Source organism: Drosophila virilis, chromosome 2, assembly GCF_030788295.1.
Source record: "Drosophila virilis strain 15010-1051.87 chromosome 2, Dvir_AGI_RSII-ME, whole genome shotgun sequence".
Lineage (NCBI taxonomy): Eukaryota > Metazoa > Arthropoda > Insecta > Diptera > Drosophilidae > Drosophila > Drosophila virilis.
The window spans coordinates 9,837,989-9,859,290 of record NC_091544.1 but is presented as its reverse complement, the minus strand read 5'-3'; the positions used below and the strand labels follow the sequence as shown (position 1 = coordinate 9,859,290).

The following is a 21,302-nucleotide window of genomic DNA, read 5'->3' as shown; positions in this document are numbered from 1 at the left end:
AGCCGCAGCAGTAGCCGGCAAACAAATTACACACAATTCCAACTCCAAACAGAAACTTCACAGCATCCACACCGAGCGGCAGCAACAACAACAACAACAACAACAACAGCGACAACATTATTATCTCTGCTTTATGTGGAAGCTGCAAGAGGCAATGCCTGGCGCTTCAGCTGTGGCACCCCACTCAGCGATCATCATCATTGATGCTTATGATGTCGCTGATGATGCTGCCGATGTTGGCGATGATGACGATGATGAAGTTCGGCGTCGTAATACAACATAAGAACGAAAACGAATCAACTCGAGTGTTGTCGTTGTTGCTACTGTTCAATCGCTGTCGCTGTGTGGATGGGATGCTGCGTTGTTCGTCGTTCGTTGTTGGTTGTTGGTCGTCGTTCGTTTGGTTTTTCGGTTAGTAAACCGGATGTTCCTAATCATTGCTAGTTTGCCTCAAATTAAATATGCTTCATGTGTATACAGACAAGCTCGTATATAAGCAGTTACGTTGTTGTGTATCTTTTGTTTGTGCGCTTTGTACTTCATAGATACGTAGATACACACATCTATATATACATATATATATATATACGCAAAGCCGCAGCGCAAATTATGAATGAATATTTAGAGAAGGCCTGCGCTATCTTAACTATATAATTTTGTTCAGTCGCAAATCGTGCGATTCTGTGACGCATCTTCAGCTCTAACTGTTTACCCAGCTAGATAGTTAGGCTAGATAGATAACTCTAACGCTACTTCCGCCTGTTGGCAGTCGAGTCAAGTTTGCCAATCAACTTACAAATCGAGTTGTTTATTCATTCATGCCCACTGGCTGGCAGGCCAATTTAATTGATAGAACTCATTGAGACTACGCCATAGCCCATAACACATTCATAAATTCATTTTTATCAACATCAATTAGCAATAATTATTCATTAGCGAACTGACAAAGCGACTGAAGTCGTGCTGAAAGTGCCAAAGGCGCTTTATCAACAACTTGTTGAGATACAATAGTTTTGCTTGATTGCGGTCAATAGTGGATATACTAGTACTTGGATCAAATGTATAAATATATATATTATTTCAGTTTCAAATATTTTGAATAGATTGAAGCTAACGTATATATTAGCTAAATAGCGACTGTGCTGGACAGCATTGTGTATCTAAGCTAAGTTCTCATTATTCCGCTCGGCGACTTATAAAAGCTTTCACACACTTAAAATAAAGCAATAATAAAAGCGATTAGCCATTATAATCTCAGTGGCGGCTTTTAACAACCATTTGGAAATGGCGTTGCATAAATTAAGACACCAAATGAAATGTATCTTTAAAAGAGCAAAGCATTTTGTCTTATGTTTTTAATAGCTTGAACGACGTTTTTGGAAGCTCTGCCGTTTGGTTTGTTTGACAAATATATGGCCATTAGTTGATAACAATTAAGATGTAGCCGTGTAGCCGTCACTGATGTTAATGCTAATGTTGATGCTGATGCTGCTGCTGATGCCTTAAAAGTGTGACGGAAAACATTTTGAGACCCGCCGAGCGGTAGCGATGAGATTAAAAATATAAAAAAAAAAAAATAAGCAATATTAATTGTTTTTTAAGTAAGATCTCAGTCGGATGGCGCCTGCTGCCCACGTAGAGGGCAGAGTGCTTAACAAATTATAAGCCCGAAACGAAATCAGTTTCATTTCCGTGCAACAAATTGATAGTGGGCAGCTGTGATCGCTTCTTTCGCACAGTGCACACAGCATAATTCCGCATGGAGATGCAATTTGAGTTCCGTAATAAGCCCACGCTAGGCAAATAGAACGCAGCAAATGCGATTGCAACAGCAACGGCAGCAACAAGAACAACAACAACTGGACAATCAAGTGCTGTCCAGTTGGATGGCGTGCAATGTGGAGCATCCACAGCATAACACCTGGCGTTTGCCCTAGCCCGTTGATGGCCAGCTTCAGATCAAACTGGAAGCTGCACTTGCATTCAATTCCAACTTAAAATGCTGCCACCTCACCCTTAGACCGCCCCCCTCCCCCTGCCAGCCCAGCATTTGCATATGCCTGGCAGAGGGTTGGAAGGGGAGGCTGGTTGAGCGGGCTACACATTGATCATTAGACTATTTTTAATAGAGAGACTGAGACCAGTTTGCCAGTTAGCCGCCACAAAAGTGGTCTGTCCAGCTCAGAGATGGGCGCAAGTTTCACCTGCTCCTTGTTTGAGATTTTGCAGCTTGCGTGCTGAAGTGTTTGTTGGCATAGCTCGACAAGGCACAAGGCACAAGGCACATAGATTCACAGCTCGCAGTGAAATGCATTTGTTGCTCCACCTTTCCGGTGGCAAGGCTGCGTTTCTTGCTGCTGTTGTCCAATATACACAGAGCACGAGTCCAAGTGCTTGCCGCCCAAATAAAATTGTTTCAACAAGACGCCAATGCGCCAATGACAAACTAATTTATGCGCCCAGCAACAAATCTTTTGGCTCAAATAAACAAAACCGAGTGATACAATAGCACCTACAAGTATATACACATGGATAGCATAAATTAACTTCCGATCTACTAATGGAATGTATACAAATTTATGCTCAGTCACAAGAGCAAGTATCCTACTACACACATTGTTGGTATCTCGGGTTCGCTACTCGGGACTCGGTGTTGGATCTGGTGTTATGGTCAGCATCAGGCGGCAACAATTAAAAATGCAAGCGAGCAACAAAAACACTCAATAAAATGCGTTGATAAATTGCGCCAAGCATCAAAGGCGAACCAAAAGGCAACCCACTGTGTGGATGGCGCTCGCCAGATCCAGCAACAACAACAACAATTGTAACAATAACAACAACAAAAACAACAACAACAGCAGACACTTGCAATCTACTTTGAAAATTTATCGATTGTTTTTGTTTAGAGCATTGAGCAGAGAATCAGTTTAACTTGGCATAGACACAAAAGCGCCAGCAAATGTCAGGTAATTTGGCTAATGGGAATACATATATCTATTTTAGGATCATCTTTCCATTTGTTGTGGCAATATTAAGCTTAAATCTTAAGCAACTTTTTAACAGAAGTATAATATAATATAAATTAAAATCTTTTCTGCAGCCATATTAAAATCATCAATTAAATATAGATCTGTAGAGAATAGCTAGCAAGAGTCAAGTAAAATATCTGCCAATCTCCAAGATCTCTGAGGAAGCTCTCAGCTGCAACTTTCTTTGTCGACTTTCTTAAGTGCATGCAAATAAGTATATATCCGACTATGCAACGACATTTCCTCGCCACTCTCCCTACATGAAATGGCTTTTAATTTCAATGACAATTAGAAATTAAACACATTTGCTTTTATGGCTATTCAAAATGTGCTACAAATTATGACAGGGCTAAAACAAAGGAGCGTTTGAAGTGGAAAAGGTTAAAAGCAGACGACGCGACGCCTGCGCATTGGGCCAAAGAATTGCGTATATAGTTCAATTTATTTGTTGTTTTTCGTTTTTTTTTTTGAGCCAATTGAAGCGTTAAATTATCAATTGGGCTTCAAACGAGGTGAGCATTGGGCATGGCTCAGGGGTGGGCAGCAGCGTTAAATTGGCCAAAAGGCTTTATGGACTGGCTGGCTGGGCCCAGGCGGACACGCTTCACTTGATCAGCAGCTCCTGGAGGGCTATAAGCCATAAACTACTCTAACCCCCTTGCCACCCCCCTTAAACGTGGCTTGACGTGCAGGCATCTGGAAAATTGTGCACTCGATATGGAATCATATTGCAGTAGAGTTGCAGGTGTCTCATATTTCCTCATGATAAATGCAGCAATGACTGATATTTAGATACATCGCATCTATGGCATACACACACGCTCCAGATACGATTTCGTATTTCATCGATTTTCGTTTGTCAATTGCCGTTGGCCATTGCATTATCAATTGGCTGCGCTGACGGCGCCCGGCCTTCCACGGCTGACGGTATATAATCTGTTTGGCCAATTGATGCTGCTTCAAGAACGAGTTTCTATCAATTTGTTGTTGCTGCAGTTGCTGTTGTTGTTGCTGCATTTATGGCAGTTGTCGGTTGGCACATCCAACTATATATATTAGCTTGTGAACGATGTGGACATGCTGCCTTTTGTTGCACGAACTAATTGATTCATATTTGTGGCGATATTTCACAGTAGTTTTAATAGCATTCCGTTTGCCATACGCATTTAATAGGTCGCCAAATTTGGCGCAGAAAATAAATTGAATTAAGTCAAAGATGGACATTGAATGAGACCTGGACCTATTTAATTATAATTATCTAAAGTTAATATAAACGATTATGAATTCGCTTTTTCCTGGCTGAAATTTCAGTTTGTCATAATTTTCCTTTTTTTTATAATTGCAAGATTTAATTTTTTTATTTTATACTTTTCACTATGAAACTATTGTGTTAATTAATATTAAATAAACTAAAGCATACTTTTGGGTATAGATAATAAATTATTTAAGCAAAGCAACAATGAAACTGAACCCAATGCAAATGGCTTAAAAGGGCTTGTTTCTCGATATATCCTCCCATTTTAGGCAAACCTTGAAGGCTATACTCTAACAATAGATATTGCTTTAAAGTGTTGTAAAATATAACTTTTTGTATACCTCTCTCATTTTCCCGAAATTGATATAAGGTCATTTTCAAAGACTTGTAGCGTTGCGATGTGATATAATAGCACATTTGGATGCCACGCTGATACCCTGTACTCTTTCCCAAAGTCTGAAGCCAAATGAACTGCCTGAAACTTGCCTTAAAGTTATAAAATAAGTCTCAAAGTTGATGAATGGATGGATTTAAAACAAGATGTATATTTTGAAAAGAAGAATTTCTACTGTAAAGCTTTTATGAATTTTCTGAGCTCAATGCTCGATGCTAGATTGGGGCAGACGTGTTTATAAATAAATAATATTGATTTATCATTTTATTATTATTCGATCGATATTTAAGTTATTAATCTGTATTAAATATGCTGCTATTTAGTTTGATGGAGTGTCTCTCCACAGTCATCAGTGACAGACATGAGTTTGATGCGGATTAATCTCGGACCTCTGCTGTTTACGATAATGCAGGAAATAACTTCATGGATAGCCGTAGCTTGTGATCATATTATCTACTTTGCCTAGGCCTAGTCTTTGCATGTCTTCAGCAAAACTCGTCTGCGGGCCTTAAGCCGCAATAAGACAGCGCTAACGATTCTAGGCAATTTCATAGAACCAGCCAACAATATTTACCTCAGATTTCAAGTGTTCAAGAAGGCGAATGGATATAGGCTGTGGATTATGGACTATAACATTGATGTGTGCCGGGCAATGCGCCACCGTTATCATCCAAATATAACAATTTGTCTGAATATACTGAAGGACACGACCTCATTTAATCGTCCTTGTCCGTTTGTGGTATATGAATCAGCGTGTCTCTTCAAACACTTAAAACATTTCTCTGCTTGCAGAATGTAAATGGCATAAGAGATTTTTATCAAATCGACAGGTGATTACCTTTTGCACAAATGTTTCCTTTTTTTTGGAAATACTTTGTGTGTCCTTAAAAGCTTATTAAATTGATTGATTAATATATTTTATCTATCAGCTCAATTATGCGTATGCGTAAATGTAAATAATTATATAGTTTAATTATGGCCATGATCATTAAAATGCCATCATCGATGGCTGTTTAATATATATTTTAAAATGATATTTACTTTGAAATATTCGTTCTACGCGGTTCGGTGAAATGTGTGTTGTGCGGTTAATTTTCGGAATGTGGCTTTTAGCAGCTCTGATGCTAAATTTTAAATTAAACCACGTAGGCAATTACTTTAACAGTTACTAAAGCCTATGATCTAATTATAAACTTTGATTAGGCCTTTAAACTGAAGATGACAAACGCTGTCTGCGAGTCGTACAATAAAACGTTGATTGTCATCAATGAATGCCGTCTTCGGGCCATAAGCCGCAACAAGACGACGCTAACAATGCTTGCAAATATTTTAAGGCCATTAAACGATATGTTTATTCGATTTCAAATGCTGAAGAGGGCAAATGGTTATAAGCCATGGCTTATGGACTATAGCGGAGATGTATGTCGTCTAATGCGCAAACGCTATCATCCAGTGGCAACAATTATTTTGAATGTCATTGCCAACACGACCACATTTAATCATCCTTGTCCGTTTGTGGTAGGCGCAACAGATCTAATGTACTACCAATAATAATTGTAATCATTTGGTTTTTTTTTTTCAGGGAGTGAATGGCATACGCGATTTTTATCGGGTTGACAATTTGCCAATCATATTCCCAACCGGTGAATACCTTATACATATGACTTGGATAACTAACGGGTCGTTTCTATTCCGATCTGACATTTACTTTTCATTTTTAGAAGATTCTTAGGATGAACATAAAAGAATTTCTATGTATTCATCAAGTAAATGCTTAAAATAACAATATTTATTTGCTTAAACAGCATTTCTTTGTTCATTGAAACAGGTAACAGGTATGCAACACGCTTATATTAACCGTGCAGCCGCAAAGTAGGCAACGCTTTTTCAGAAAATCGAAATTTATCCAAGACACGCACCACTTGAATATTTGAATTATTTTATATCAATGTGAATAATTGTAATAAAAAAAATATTCTTTGTATTATATTTGCTCTCAGCTCTAAAAGTAAATATTAAAAAAAACTTGTTTATTTCTAGAGTGAAAAGTCGATTTTAGTTTGCTGACGTTAGGTGTTTGAAGTCATGTACCTGCATTATAATAATGAAGTGCTGATAAGACGCTTATCAGAAGTAGCCACAAATATTTGTGCGCGTTTGCTTCTTGGTTGAACCACCACAAGCACAAGCAGGTAAGTTCATGCTTGAAGGTCGTTCGATCGAAGTGGTGGGTGTGAGTTGCCGCAAGTTGACGCGTGCAAGGTCTACACAAGTTTTCAATTATCTCCAACTTCGGCTGATAACAATTTGTGAAAATGTACTTTAGTGCGCGTCGAACTGGCCCCAACTTGTGCCCTCCCCCACCCGCAACTCGTGTGCAACACACTTTCATTGTGCTGGGTCAGTTCTTATGCAGCGACATTGCCCCATCTGATGTTACCTCTCGGCGCGTGCCGATTAGCCACGCTTCTGACTTTACACAACAACAGCCAAAGCTGCGCAAATTACGGGCTTCACTTTAGTGTTTTCCGTTTTACGATAATATATACGAAATATAAACATGATAAACAGATACACAATTAAAAACAAAACTAAGAACTCATTGAAGAAATATATCTAAACATTTGAGTATTTTATGAATGGATGCCTACGCAGGCCAAACGTGATTAGATATAACGCCTTATATTCTATAAATAATGTAGTTTAAGGTCGAGTTCGCGATTAAAATCATCGAAAGTTCACACAGATACATATGTGTCCGGTTATGAGAGCTGTCCGCTTATTGGAGCTGCATGCAAGTGGACATACTACGACACTTGTACAATACGGAAATTGCACTCTTCTTTACATTTATTATTGTTTATCAAAAATAAAAAATAGCATTATCTATTGTCATTATTATCTTGTGGAGAGTACTATGGAAATTTCCATTGCACTAAATATTTCTTTCTGTGTATAAAATAATTGTAACCAAAAAGAACTTGAACAAAATTTATGAATGAATGAATAAGAAGCAAACGTACACGAATACATGTGTACAGTGTATGTGTGTGTGTGTGTGCGTGTGTGTGTGCGTGTATATGGATGAAAAGTAGCGTGCAAACGAAATATAAAACAGGCGAGCCAAATACAACTACAACACATACAGACACACACACACACACACACACACACACTCGCACACACACACAGGTACGTATGAATTTGTAGCAACCGCAACGACAAACATTTATATGAATGAATGAAAAATTGTAAACTGAAAAAAAGGCAAAAAGTTGTTAACGCAGCAGTTCCACGAAAAAAAAAAAAAAGACAACAACAGCAAGAAATCTGTGAACAAGAAATTTGAAAGGTAAAAACTTAAATTAAAACAAAACTTAAATAAGAAACACGGAGCAAGTGTCGAGAGACAGGCCCAGTCGCAGCCTCAGCAACTGGTTTGGTTTCCAGCAGCAGCAGCTGTCCACAAATGTGCGTTAGGCGAGTCCAAATTATGAATAAATAACGAGCAACAGGGAAGGCGGCGGGGTGCAGCTTATATCAAAATAAATACAGTAAAAAGATAGAAGCACACAACGTGCTGCCTGAGACTCGGTCCAAGCCGAGATAGGAGACGCGCCCACATCTTCGTCTTCGTCTTCGCCTTCGTCGGCTGCAGAGTGGAAAGAGTCAAAGCGAAGACGAAGCCGGTTTGCAGGAACATTGTTGGGGGGCGCACACGCAAAAAGGAAGGAAATAAACATCAAGCATCATCGAGTGAACAACAACAACAACAACAACATAAACACACACACACACACACACACACAAGCCAGAGGCAGAAGGAGGGCTAGCGAGAGCTAAGTAAAGAACTTTAACCAAGCAGCGAATCGAAGCAAAAACAAAACTCTGCCAGCCCCACCAAGTCCAAGCAAGCCAATGTTTCTGTTGCCTGTTGCTATTCCCCATTCCCCATTCCCCATTCATCAACTGCATTTCAACGCCGCGAGGCGATCGAGCAGCAGCAGCGCAGCACTAACAACAGAGCGCAGGCAGAACCAGAAACTTTTCTACTCGCGCAACGTAAGTATGAATGAAAACGAACGTGTTTGCTTTTTTTTTTTTTTTGTTGTTGTTCACGAGAGAGTCGCGAGAGCAACTGGCTGAGCGCATGAATGAATTTAACGGGCTGGGAAGCGAGCGCCCAAAATGAATGAAAGTAGTGGAGCTCTCTCTCTCTCTCTATCTCTCTCTTCTGATGGCGCGGCCTCTGGTGCCTTTTCAGTTTTTGTTCTCTGCTCACCAATACATGCAGACATGTAACAATTTCATACGAATCATAGCATATTAAAAATATTATATTTGCTTTACTTTTTTCATTGCTCTTGCGGCTTTTGCTGTTATTTTCAAAGTTTATGATTAATATGCGCTGATTAAAGGCGCGGAAAAAATATATATATATGTATATGCATGTATGTACGTACGTATAAAATTAAAATAAGGGCAGGCTGGATACAAATATATGTGTATTATATGCACATGTGTGTGTGTGTGTGTGTGTGTGTATCTGTGACTGTGCGTATACTTTGCTCTGTTATAAACACATACATATTGTAAACTAAATTTACGTGCCGCGTTGTTTTTGTCCCCTCTTATTTGATTATTATTATTATTAATATTATTATTATGATTTTGGTCCCCTTTCAATTTTTTTTTTTTTTTTTTTTTTTTTTTTTTTTATATTTTGTTTATTAAGAAATCTGGTATCCTGTTACTCTATGTTAGCAACTTTTATCAGAGTGACATAATAACTTAGCTTAGCGATGATTGTGGTTTTACAATTAGTTATACAATTAGGTTAACAGATTACAGAAACATATTTTGGTGTAATTAACGAAGCTTGTCACCTATACATAACGATCGATTAGGTCGGTTGGGTAGGTCCTCTTCAGTCGCCTTCTTCTTCGCCTCCTTAGCAGGCTCCTCGCCAGGATGTTTGGATGGTTGTGGAGCTTTGTTGAGTAGCTCGCTGCTTGCCTGTTGACTACGTCGCCCACCATTGGAACCTTGAGGTCCTTGGCGATGTCGCGTGTGCGAATATACCATTCGGCTCCAGTTATTTTGCGCAGGGTTTTGGCCTGAATGATGCGAATTTTGTTCAGGTGTGTTTTTGCAGCTATACCGTAAACTTGAAGCCCGTAACGCCACACTGGGGCAAGGATTACCTTGTAGATTAGGACCTTGTTTCGGAGCGAGAGTTTGTTTTTGGAGTTGAGGAGCCAGCTCATTCGCCTTATCTTAGATTTGATGTTGCTCGTTACTGCAGAGACGTGCTTACTAAATGTAAGTCGTCTGTCGAGAGTGACACCTAGGTACTTGTGTTGACGATATTGCTCTAGAAGCTCACCATGAAGAAAAAGTCCGGGGCATGAGTCCTTGCGTAGAGTGTGGGTAACCGTGGCGCACTTTCCAGGGTTCACTGCGATGTTCCATCTACAAGCCCAGTTTTCAAATCGCTTGAGGTATTCCTGCAAGAGGTCAGTTGCCACGTACACACATTTGTTTTTTGCAAGGATTGCCGTGTCGTCAGCAAACGTGGCCACCAGAAGGTCCTGCCGATCATTCCGTCTGCTTGCATTTGCTGTGGGCATGTCATGTGTAAACAGGCTATATAGCGTGGGACCCAAGACGCTGCCTTGTGGAACGCCCGCTTTTATGCGTTTGGTTTGAGAGGCTACTCCATCCTGCACCACTTGAAAGGTTCTCTCAGTTAGGAAGCTCGCAATGGTGCTAAATAGCTGCGGATTCAATTTGTCCTTTATCTTGGAGAGGAGTCCTGCGTGCCACACCCGGTCGAAGGCTTCTTGGATGTCGAGGTATGCTGCCACCACATACTCTTTCCTGTGAAAGCCGTCCAAAATATAATTTGTGACCCGATGTAGTTGCTCAGGGGTACCGTGTTTGAGTCGAAACCCAAACTGGAACTTCGGGATCAAGCGTTTTATTTCCGGGGTATCCAGGACCCTTCTGAGGATGCACCTTTCCAGAATCTTACCAAAGGCAGGCAGGAGGCTGATGGGGCGATAGGATCCCAGTTGATTAGGGGGCTTTCCGCTCTTGTGCAACATGATTATATGTGCCTTCTTCCAAGCCACTGGAAAGTAACCTAGCCGAAGAGCTGCATTAAAAATGGCGACGAGAAAAAGCACCGCCTTGTATGGCAGTAGCTTGATTGTCTGGTTGTCCAACCGATCTTCCCCAGGGGCTTTGCTGCTTTTTAATCTCTTCATCTCCTGCTCTACTTCTTGGAAGGTGATTGGCGATACAGGGAGTGACATTTGGAGTGGCGCCTCCAGGATTTGCGCGACTCGCTGTATCCTTCCATGCGATGCGGTCTCAAACGGCTTGAAGCGCTCCTCCAAGTTGCAGGCAAAGGCTTCGGCTCTGTCCATTGGTGATCTGGCCCAGGTGTCATCGGGAAGTCGAACGGGGAACTTTGGCGCAGCTTGCCGCTTGTATCGACTGCTAAGTTTCCACAGCGCGAATTTGGAGCTCTCGTCTGCCGTTGCTTCCTCCAGCATGGTGTCTGTGGCATTTCTTTTCGAGATAATCAGCTCCTTCCTGACCCTGTTAGCAATACGACGATAGATCCTGTCAATCGTGGGGTCCTGGGTACGGACATACTCCCTCCTCAGTCGCTTTTTTAGGGCGAGAAGACCTTCCAATATGGGGGAAAACGTCCTTGGCCGCTGGCTTGTAGGGGCTGAGTAGATATGTGCGGGCGCAGCGTTGGCGGCTGCGGCATGTACTTGGTCCAACAGGGTTTGTACTGCAGCGTCGACGTCCTCAACTGACAGAATCTGCGTGTTTAGGTTGATCAAGCTATTTAGTTCGGCCTTAAATCGTTGGATGTTCGACCCAGGGAGGACAAGCCTGCGCTTTTTTGGGATCCTTTGTGCAGCCGTGTTGATCGTTGTGAGGAGTGGCAGATGGTCGGAAGATAGATCATACTCTTCGCGAACCGATAGTACGCTGTTGGGGATGCCCTTGAATATAAAAAAGTCGATACAGGAAGGCGTACTTTGCCGGTTGTACGGAAAGTGGGTAGGTCTACCGGTGGCCAGTACCTGGGCTGAGCAGGGAGTGAGCGCCTCATGGAGCGCAGTGCCTCTGCTGTCAGCTCTGTAGTTTCCCCACAGTCTGTGCTTAGCGTTGAAGTCGCCTCCAACGATGAATTTGGGGCCAAGCTGGCCAAACAGGGAATCAAATTCCGCTCGGTTCCAGGGGATGTTTGGTGGTAGGTATGCTGCCGCAACGAGGATTTCGCCCAAGGGAGTCTCCACCATGATAGCAGCCAGCTGTGTGTCGCTGGAGGTCACTGTGTGTAGATGGTAGTGTGCTAAATCCTGCTTTGCCAGCACTACAGCACCACCTCTGGCTCGTCCTGTAGGGTGATCCGCACGGTAGCAGACGTACCCCTCCATTGTTAGGTACAAGTTTGTGTGCAGATGTGTTTCTGAGATGAGCATGATGTCTACATCATGCTTTTTCAGAAAAAGCTTGAGCTCGTTAGCATTTTGGAGGATGCCACGAGCGTTCCACGATCCGAGACGTAACTGGGTAGCCATTATTTGCGGCTTTTTGGGAATCTAAGCTGCGGGGAACCTTGCGCATCCTTTAGCTCTTTAATGCTAACCAGAATGGTTGCAACTGCGGCATTCAGTGCTGCAATGGACTGCTGGAGGTTTTGAAGGATGCCTCCAAGGGAAGCGTCTTGCTCCTGAGGTCCTTGCAGTGGTTGTTGGAGCTGCATTGGATTGACGGTGGGCTGAAGAGTGCGCGCTGGGGGTTGGCGGACTTGTACATGATGGCCTGGCCGTAGCGCATCAGCATACGACAGGCCCTGTTGCACAATTCGGGAAGGTACGAACTGCTGAGTGGTTCTTCGTGTATTTTGAGGATGGCTATATCGTGTAGGAGGGGAGACATTGATGGCCGGCTGCCTGGCATTTAGTCTCACCTGATAGCTTTTGCATCCTTTATAGGAAGCAGCATGGTTTCCCTCGCAGTTGGAGCATCGCAGGTCTGCCACTGTTTTGGCCTGGCACTGCTCGGAGTTTGTCCAATGGGACTGACCGCACCTACCACACTTGGGCTGTTTGAGACAGTAGTTTTTGGTGTGGTCGAACTCGAAGCAGCGGAAACACTGCCTTATACTATTGTTCTTCCTCGGAAGCTCAATAGTGACCCGTTGGCGGCCAACCTTGTTGAGCCGCAGCGCTTCCCTGTTGTTAAGAGACTGCTTGAGATCGACAAACCAGAAGTTGCGACTTGGAAAGTCGTTGGTGGAGTCTGCATCACTTGTTGGCTGTCTGGCGCCCGGGTTGTAAAGGTTCGTCACAATATGGCCGTGCGATGTAAAGGCAGCTTCAATCTGGCTTCTGGGAGTGGAAGCGGCCAGATTTTTAACCACAACGCGGTATGGTCTGTCTTCCTTTAGGCAGAAGTGGGTAAATTGCACTCTCACTTCAGTGAGCTTGCGGACAATTGCTCTGTGGGTGTCGGCATCTTTGGCGTAAATTCTTAGATAGCCAGAGGGAGAGACCTTGAATTCATAGGCGTCTGCGCCCACTGCCTGATCTATGGTTCGCTCCATTGCGACAATATCGCTGACTCCAGGGACTGTTATCGGCCTGGGTTTGGAGATCTTTTTCGCTGATTGTTGTTGGTCTGTGACTGGAGGCGCTTCGTCGGCAGTGTCCATCTCGCCGTCATCGATTACAGAGGCGTCTTCCTGAGGCTCAAGGGAGGCATATCTGTTGCTAATTGCCGAAGCGGTACTGGGAGTTGCGGGCTTAGCTCCAGCGCGGCTGGTGTTGCGGTTATTTAGTTGCTTCCCTTTTTTTACGCCTTCGGATAATAATGTAGTCCCACGCCGTTTTTTTGCGGAAACCGTTTGCCAATCTACCAGTGGCTCTTCGAAGGCTAGCGTAGCACCTGCGTTCTTTATGGGAGGCAGAGGGGGGTTTGTGACACAAGAACCAGCTGCCTGGGTGCCATAAGGGGTGGACTGCAAGGTCGGATTGGCGGCTTTGGGGCGGGTCCCGATGGGCTCTAAAGCGGCGCGGCTTGTGCCTGTTGAGGCAGATGTCCTGCAGCCGCTGCTGGATGACGCTGTGGTTGTGGTGGTTGTTGCTGTCGTTGTGCTGACAGTGCCGTGCTGTTGCGGTTGCCAAGTCGAGCATTGCTGGGTACCGGCTGACAGCGAGGTGGAGGCGCCGTTCCGGTTTGCACTACTGGCGAGCACGTTGTTGTAATATTGGTAAAAATCTTCCAGTGGCCTGCTTCCGTCGAGGCGATCGACATTAGCGGCTATATTTGTAGGGGATATTATTGAGCTGTTCGGCAGCGGGTAGATTGGCGAATGAATTTCTTCGTTGTTTTGGGGTCGGTTGTTTGTAGCCATTGTTCTTTACTTTGTTATAATTTTTCCCCACAGGGAGAAAAAAGAATAAAAAATAAAAACAAAACAAGTTTTTTACACTTAATTACAAAAATAACCCGTATTTTTGTAACAAGTGATTGATCACAAATTGTGACTTTAGTGTCAGCACTGTCACTGCAGTGACTGTTTTGCCAGCACTATCAGTGCAGCTGCAAGCTGAAAGCTCTCTCGCGAAAGCTTTGCTGCACTCGCGCACACACACACGCACTTGAGTTGCGATCAGCTGAGCGCAGCTTAAGTTTTGCAAGAACTTGTTCTCACGCACTGCACGCGGTAATTTTTTTTTGTTAAAATATTGTTAATTTGTATAACACTCCGGCTGCCAGAGGCAGCAGTTGCGTATAGTTTACCCACTATAAGCGGGATTTGTATGTGAAGACAAAAATATCCCATTTTGTGATTTGTTTTTATAAACAACATTAAATTCAGGCACTTCGGCAGAGCCAATGCATTGTTTGAATTTGCTTTGCATACATATAATGAAACACACAAGAATACATCAAAAGTATCTTTAAGATACATAGTATCTTCTTATAATTTAAATTCTAGAAATTGCAAATCAATTCGTTATTTGCTATTGCTGGCCCAAGGCAGAGATGTTTTATAAAGAATTCATTGGCTAGTTAATGCTAGTTAATAATATTGCGTTTAATACAGATTGTTGTTATATAAGCGGCTTTGTTTTTTACAGAAACTTCCCACAATTGTGCCTCAACCGAAACATTTTCATCAGCATTCACACAGCAAAGATGCATACAAATTACCATTAAGCTGCCAGATACATTAAGACATAAACACACACATGTGTGTGTGTGTGTGTGTGTGTGCTTGTGTGTGTAATAGAATCATGCATAGCAGGCAGGCAGCATGCAGGCGCACGTTAGTGGACAAAAGTATAGAAGACACATGCCAAATGAACGACGACGTTTTGTCACATAACGTATACGTAAGGTATTTTGCCAGAGTGAGTGACTGACGTATTGCCTGATTGACAGCAGCAACAGTCAGCGCACTCAGCGGGAGGGGGACTAAAAACGAAGGGGAGAGCACTGAGTGCACATTTAAGATATTTATTTCATGTATTTGAAATGCAAATGCGAGAGTGTGTGTGAGTGCAAGTGTGTGTGTGTGTGTTGCTTGGTTTGTTTTCTGTTCGAATTGAATGACTTGACTTGGGGCGAATGAGTGAATGAAAGAATGAATGAATCTGTAAGTTCGCTTGGCACTTTGCCGGCAGTTTGGGGCGCGGTGCCTGCGTTTTGCCTGTGCCTCTCTGAATGGACACCGGAAATAAACGACGTGACTTTTTACTAAAATATTAACCAACTATGTGCATACATATAAATAAAAAACATTCATATATATTCAGCTATCATTTTTATATAAATACTTATACATCATATAAAACCATCTATTCGATCTACATATACACATGTATGCATGCAAGCATGTCTGTATGTATGCATGTATGCATGTATTTCTTACACTCGGCGCAACAACAGTCAAATCACAATTTTTCTATGTGCCAGTGCGTCTGTGGCTTATCTTATCGCAAATAATTTGTATTTGGTATTTTTTATCGCCCTGTTCAAAAGGCATATGCGAATAATAAAATTGCAAAAACAAATCGCCCAGCCAAAGAGTCTGAACATGACTGATGATGGCATGTGTGTGTGTGTGTGTGTGTGTGTGTGTGTGTGTGTGTGTGTGTGTGTGTGTGTATAATGTATGTGCATGCACACAGTCTCTGCGGCGCTCTCCCAATGCGAGTATAAATATACACACACACACACACACATACGCATACGCATACGTATACCTACATGTGGATATGTCTGAGTGCAAAGATAGCGCACAAGAACTGAACACAATCATATAAGAAAATACGAAACATTCGCACGACATATTGCTCTTTAATTATTTCCATTTCTTGGAAATATGTTATCTACAAAAAATGTCTTCAACATTAGGCCCCATATAACAATCGGGTTAATAGTTATGCCATTGTGGAGTCTACACTGGGAATACAAAAAACCTTATTTGTTTTTTTTGTGAGTCCCAATGTTGTTCAAAGGCTACTGTTTGATTAAAATAGATTATGACAAAATTTTAAGGCGTATTTCCATAGGTAGGCCTATCGGAAGGTCTCTCAAGCGACATATCTTTTACATTTTTTACAAAAAAAAAAATGATTTTGACAATATTATCTTCGGTATGGTTCCTATTTGAAACCCTCGATCGTGCTTCGTTGCTTATTACTTACCCAGCGAGGCTTCATGATCTGAAATATCCGATAAACTGCATACAGTCAAATCTTTGCAGCCATTAACCGGCTCCTCTTTAATATACTTTGTGGTGGACTGCAAAATAGAAAAATAAACATATAGAAAATATGTTAGATTATCGCTGATTTTCAGTCCAATTTTAGCTTTTCATACAACTAAACTAGCTGTACATCATGTACTTAATATTACCCTAGCAAATTAGAAGCACAAATGAATGATGTCAAATGTTTTAGCATTGGGGTAGCTGGATTTGAGCCTAGCCAACATTTGTGTGCGGACCCCCTAAAACATAAACCGAAGCCCCGAAAACGCCGGCTCACAATCAGCAAGGCAGGCAAAGCTACATGGACATGGAATAGATTGCCAGCAATTGTCGGCTGAGGGAGGGGCTGGGTGCGGGCACTGTGACTGCCCCAATTGCTGTGGCAGTCCCCTGGGTTTGATCATGTTAAACGCGTTCTAATAAATTAAATTGTACATTTGACTTCGCATACACTGATACATACACAGGCACAGACACAGGCACAGACAGTAGGCTACTCAGCGCGATGATCAGTAGAGAGAAAGATAGAGAGGGTGGCTGTGGCGAGGGGGAGGGGTATCATTTGTGATGTGTCTGTGGCTGCTGTTTTGTCGTTTATTGTCATTTATGATAATGGAGGTCACAGTAGTCAAACGAAATGTTTCATAAATATCGTAATTAATTGACGCCAAACAGACAATTCAATTTGAATTTCGAATTGGAATTTGATTCGACGACAGTCTCTCAAAAAAGTTCACCTTCTATTATGTGGTTAGCTTTGAATGTCAAAAAAAAAAAAAAAAAAAAAGTAAAAAGTTCAAAAAAAAAGTCGATATATAGAGGCGAAACTTAAGACACGACTCTCTGCCAGACTATAGATTAAATTACTTGACTGCATTTTCCACGCGACTGCGCATGCGGCCAGGTTCAATGCAGGTCCTTTGACTCTGCCAGGCTCGGCCAGGCTGATGACCGAGCAACCGGATGAAAGTGGTCAGCTCAACGGATATGTTTACCGCAAACTGTGGCAGCAACAAATACTCAAATACCTTCACGTGATCCGAAAAAAAAAAAACATAAAAAACTACAAGAGAGAAAGACTATCTCTGTTAACCCGAAGATTAAATACCCTTGTGGAAATGTAGCTTATGACTTTTCAGGAGTATTGTAAAACTCGTAGTTGCTGAAAACTCATTTTTCCACTGATTCTTCCAATGGAGATAAGATAAGATTCTGTTGATATATGTGGTGCGTGGCAGAACTCTTTAAAGCTTTTCATACAAGAACTTTATTCTCGATCGATTCAGTGGTCCGGAGAAGTTTAAGAACTTAGTTTTAACTTACAAAAACTTAGCTTTAAAGCTGACTATATTAACTCAGCTGTTGATACTGATCAAGACAATAAACTTTATCAGATCACAGAGATTTCCTTCTGTGTTCCGTGATCATATCATATATAAAAAGATCATCAGGAAGTGCACTTGGGCAAAGGTTTATCCTTAAATATAGAAAGCTTTTCTTGTAGTTGTTCAAAGTACAAACTAATTTTCAGCTGAATATTTAGTTGCATCGTATAGCTATAAGAGCTCCAGAAAGTCCGCATCAACATAAATGGAGCGTCCGATCCGGCTTTTGTCTACCATGATGACGCAGCAGGGCGAAGCCTTATAATTGCCATTTATTGGATGTATTGTATCCTCGCTATTGTTTGCTATTTTTGGAAGGGTTACGTATATTTTGAAATATTTACATTTTGGGCAGGTCTGTGGCTGACTATTTCTGTCATAAATTAAGTGGCACGCTCATTACTTTTATGGCGCATAAACAAAAGATTTTATGCGAACAGTTTAACGACAATGCAATACCCTACGATTCATAATTTTCAGCACAGAAAATATTTCTAGAATATCTTTAAATTAAATTATTCACGGCTACCATTTAGTTCTCAAAATATCAGCTATACAAATAGAACGCTTTTAAATCTGATATGCTTGATGCTAAGACTGTAGGGTGTTAAAAGTGCATAAAACACAAACGCATAATATATTATAATTGCGTTTTGTTTGGGCAGCCAAATTTAGATACAGTCGACGTGTTCCGCATATCAAAACGGACTCAAGATCGCATCAATCCGTCGTTGCCTGAACTGTTCCATTGTGAAGCCTGTCAAACTTGCGTGGAATATAATGGACATCGGATGGGTTAGCTAACTGATCGACAGTTAAATCTAGCTATGAGTGCTCCTCAAGATTATATGTATTTTTAAACGTATGAGAAACACTTTAGGCTAGGGTCGGGAGAATCGACAATTGATTGTACAAAGATTCAGTCTTAAGATGAGGTTCTCTTAGGTTTATATGCATTACGATCGAGATAGAATAATGTAATCATATTATATAATAATTTTTAAAGCGATCTTCTTGCAACTTTTTATAGGTCTTGTTTTCCCTGTTAAAGGGGGAGCACTTTATCATAGAGCTTCTGTACGAATAATCATTCGAAATGTAAGATCTTGTAAGGAAAATAGTTTATATAGAATAAATAGACATATTGTCGAACATTGGCATTTATAAGTTTCACTATGTTCTCTACATATATGCAATATCTTATCAATATCGGATTACTATACCTTATAGCTGTCATAATAAAGATCGTTCGAAAATTAGGTACTTGTATGAAAAAATTTGTACATACATGTATCCAACATCCTATCTACATCGGACATACTCGCTTTTTTTTTATATATTTTATATTTATATATTTTTTTATATTTTTATATTTCCATCAAACAACGTTTTCAGAGATGTACAAGGGTATTACTTTCTCAATTGCTTTTCAAATTTATGAAATTCTTAATATAATTGTTGGAATAGTATCTTAAGCTCGTATAGTATAACAATCTAAAGTAACTTAAAGTCGCGTGAAACAAGTTTTCACAAAACTTACCTCAACTAGGCTGGACAGAAATGTGACTTTTCTGTTCTTTTTGAGTCGCATATTGCTGCTGCTGCTGCTGCTGCAGTTGCTGCTGCTGCTGCTGTTGTTCAAGAAGGAGCTGGGATTGCAGCTAGTTTTAAACAGATGTTGTCCCGCGTTGAAATTGAGTAGTTCGTTGAAGTGCACCGCCCTGTCAAGGAAGGAGTGTGTGGTTGCCGTTGCCGTTGTTGTTGCGATTGCCGCTGCGGCTGGCAGCGCTGGGGGCAGCATAAATTTGGTTGCAGACAGATCTGTCTTACAAATCGCCACTTCCATGCTGTGTACTCATCTAGAACGGTGAGAAAGTAAACAGTTTGCAATTAGTAAAAGCGCAAAGTGCAAAATAAACAAGCAATCGAATGCGATCGAAGATGGATTTGATCCCATTCTGATTGCAGTGGCGCTTCGAGCCCAATTTCCCATATTATTATTGGCCCATTACTTAGCAGGCTATGCGCCGCCGTGGGCTTTATGGACCTCGTTCACACCTTCAACTATGGCCGCTGTTCGCACCTAAATGCTCAATTGGAGCCAGGGATGCGTTGTTGACTTAAGAAATTATGACGCTTTGGTGCGACTGAACGTCTCGGCCGTCTGGTCATGGCACACACAAGTACGTACAATATTTACACAGTAACAACGATCGGAACGTTTTAAAATTGCTCGCGCCACGAGACAAGAGCAACATCAAAGTGTCCGCCCCTTTTGAGCGACTCAACGCGACTGGGGACAAGGCCACAACAAAAGGAGCCGCCGCAGTTTGCATATAAAATACGGTTTTGTTTACACAGCATCCATCATACTATATAGTTTTTAGAGCTAAGGGCTTTGATTTTCTTGCTAGAAACGTACGATTTTCTAAATATGTTTCTAATGGATTTATTTCATTGCAGTTGTAGTTGTTCAATATTTGCCAAAAGTCACCAAGAACGAGGCGCATTTTGAAGTTTTATTTTCAAAGAATCGGCTTTTGAAAGTTCCTTTGATCTTATATGAGCTTAAAATGGAAACAAGCCACAGAAATTGGGTTAGTTTCCACAAATTGAACGTAGGTATTCAATTCAGAAAATCTTAGCATGAAATATATTCTGTAATTAAAAACCCTTTCCCAGTTTTAGGCAAATTCGTTTCCTAGAATAATTTATTATTATAATATATATCGTATAAAGTATAGATAGAAGAGCAAACACGCAACCTAGCGAACTTTAGATGCATACAGGGTGAGGGTAAAGGACACAGAAACAGAAGAATCTTAAGTTATTGAAGCTTGCGATCGTATTTTTTTTTATTATTATTAGGCAAAGTACAAAATTATAGTGAGCGCTTGAAAATACTTGAATTCAAAATGGGGCTTTTGACAAAATAAATTAAGACCCTTTGGTCTAAATCAATAGAAGAAAGACAACATGCTCTCTGCTTCGAACTTTGTCCTGCTTGATTTAGTGACATTTATCGCGAACGGCATCTTGGAGGGTTTTCCATAATAATAAAAAAACATGTCCACGGGTATTTAAATTAAATATATATATATGTGTTTATATAATGTCGCGCAACAGCTTCCGGTAGGGTTGTTATCAATCTGACAAAGGCCGTATTCGCTGATAAGCTGGCCGAGATCGCAAAGCCTAATATTGTATTCTAATGAGCTACCAAATTGTTACAAAAGAGAAAAGACCAGAAAGAATTGTTTATCAAACGGAAGTGACGCTTACGAATTAATACAATAAAAATGATATATACATATATCATAGAGAACACACGTATAGCCAGACCCGCACTACTGCTAGACTTATATCTGGAATTGAGTAGCTGTTGCTTTGAGGCCTCTATAAATAATACAACTTCAAGATAAACTTA

The 21,302-nt window shown here is 41.2% G+C and overlaps 1 protein-coding gene across 1 annotated transcript in view; it reads right to left on the bottom strand.

The window, feature by feature from the left end:
* Window positions 1–21,302, bottom strand: part of pnt (ETS transcription factor pointed) — a 62,458-nt gene that overhangs the window by 36,377 nt on the left and 4,779 nt on the right. Inside the window, exons 2-3 of the mRNA XM_002054277.4 lie at window positions 19,416–19,734; window positions 16,426–16,522 (exon numbers count right to left, since the gene is read on the bottom strand). Coding sequence (XP_002054313.2) covers window positions 16,426–16,522; window positions 19,416–19,721 — 403 coding nt within the window. The 5' untranslated portion in view covers window positions 19,722–19,734. The remainder of the gene's footprint in view (window positions 1–16,425; window positions 16,523–19,415; window positions 19,735–21,302) is intronic.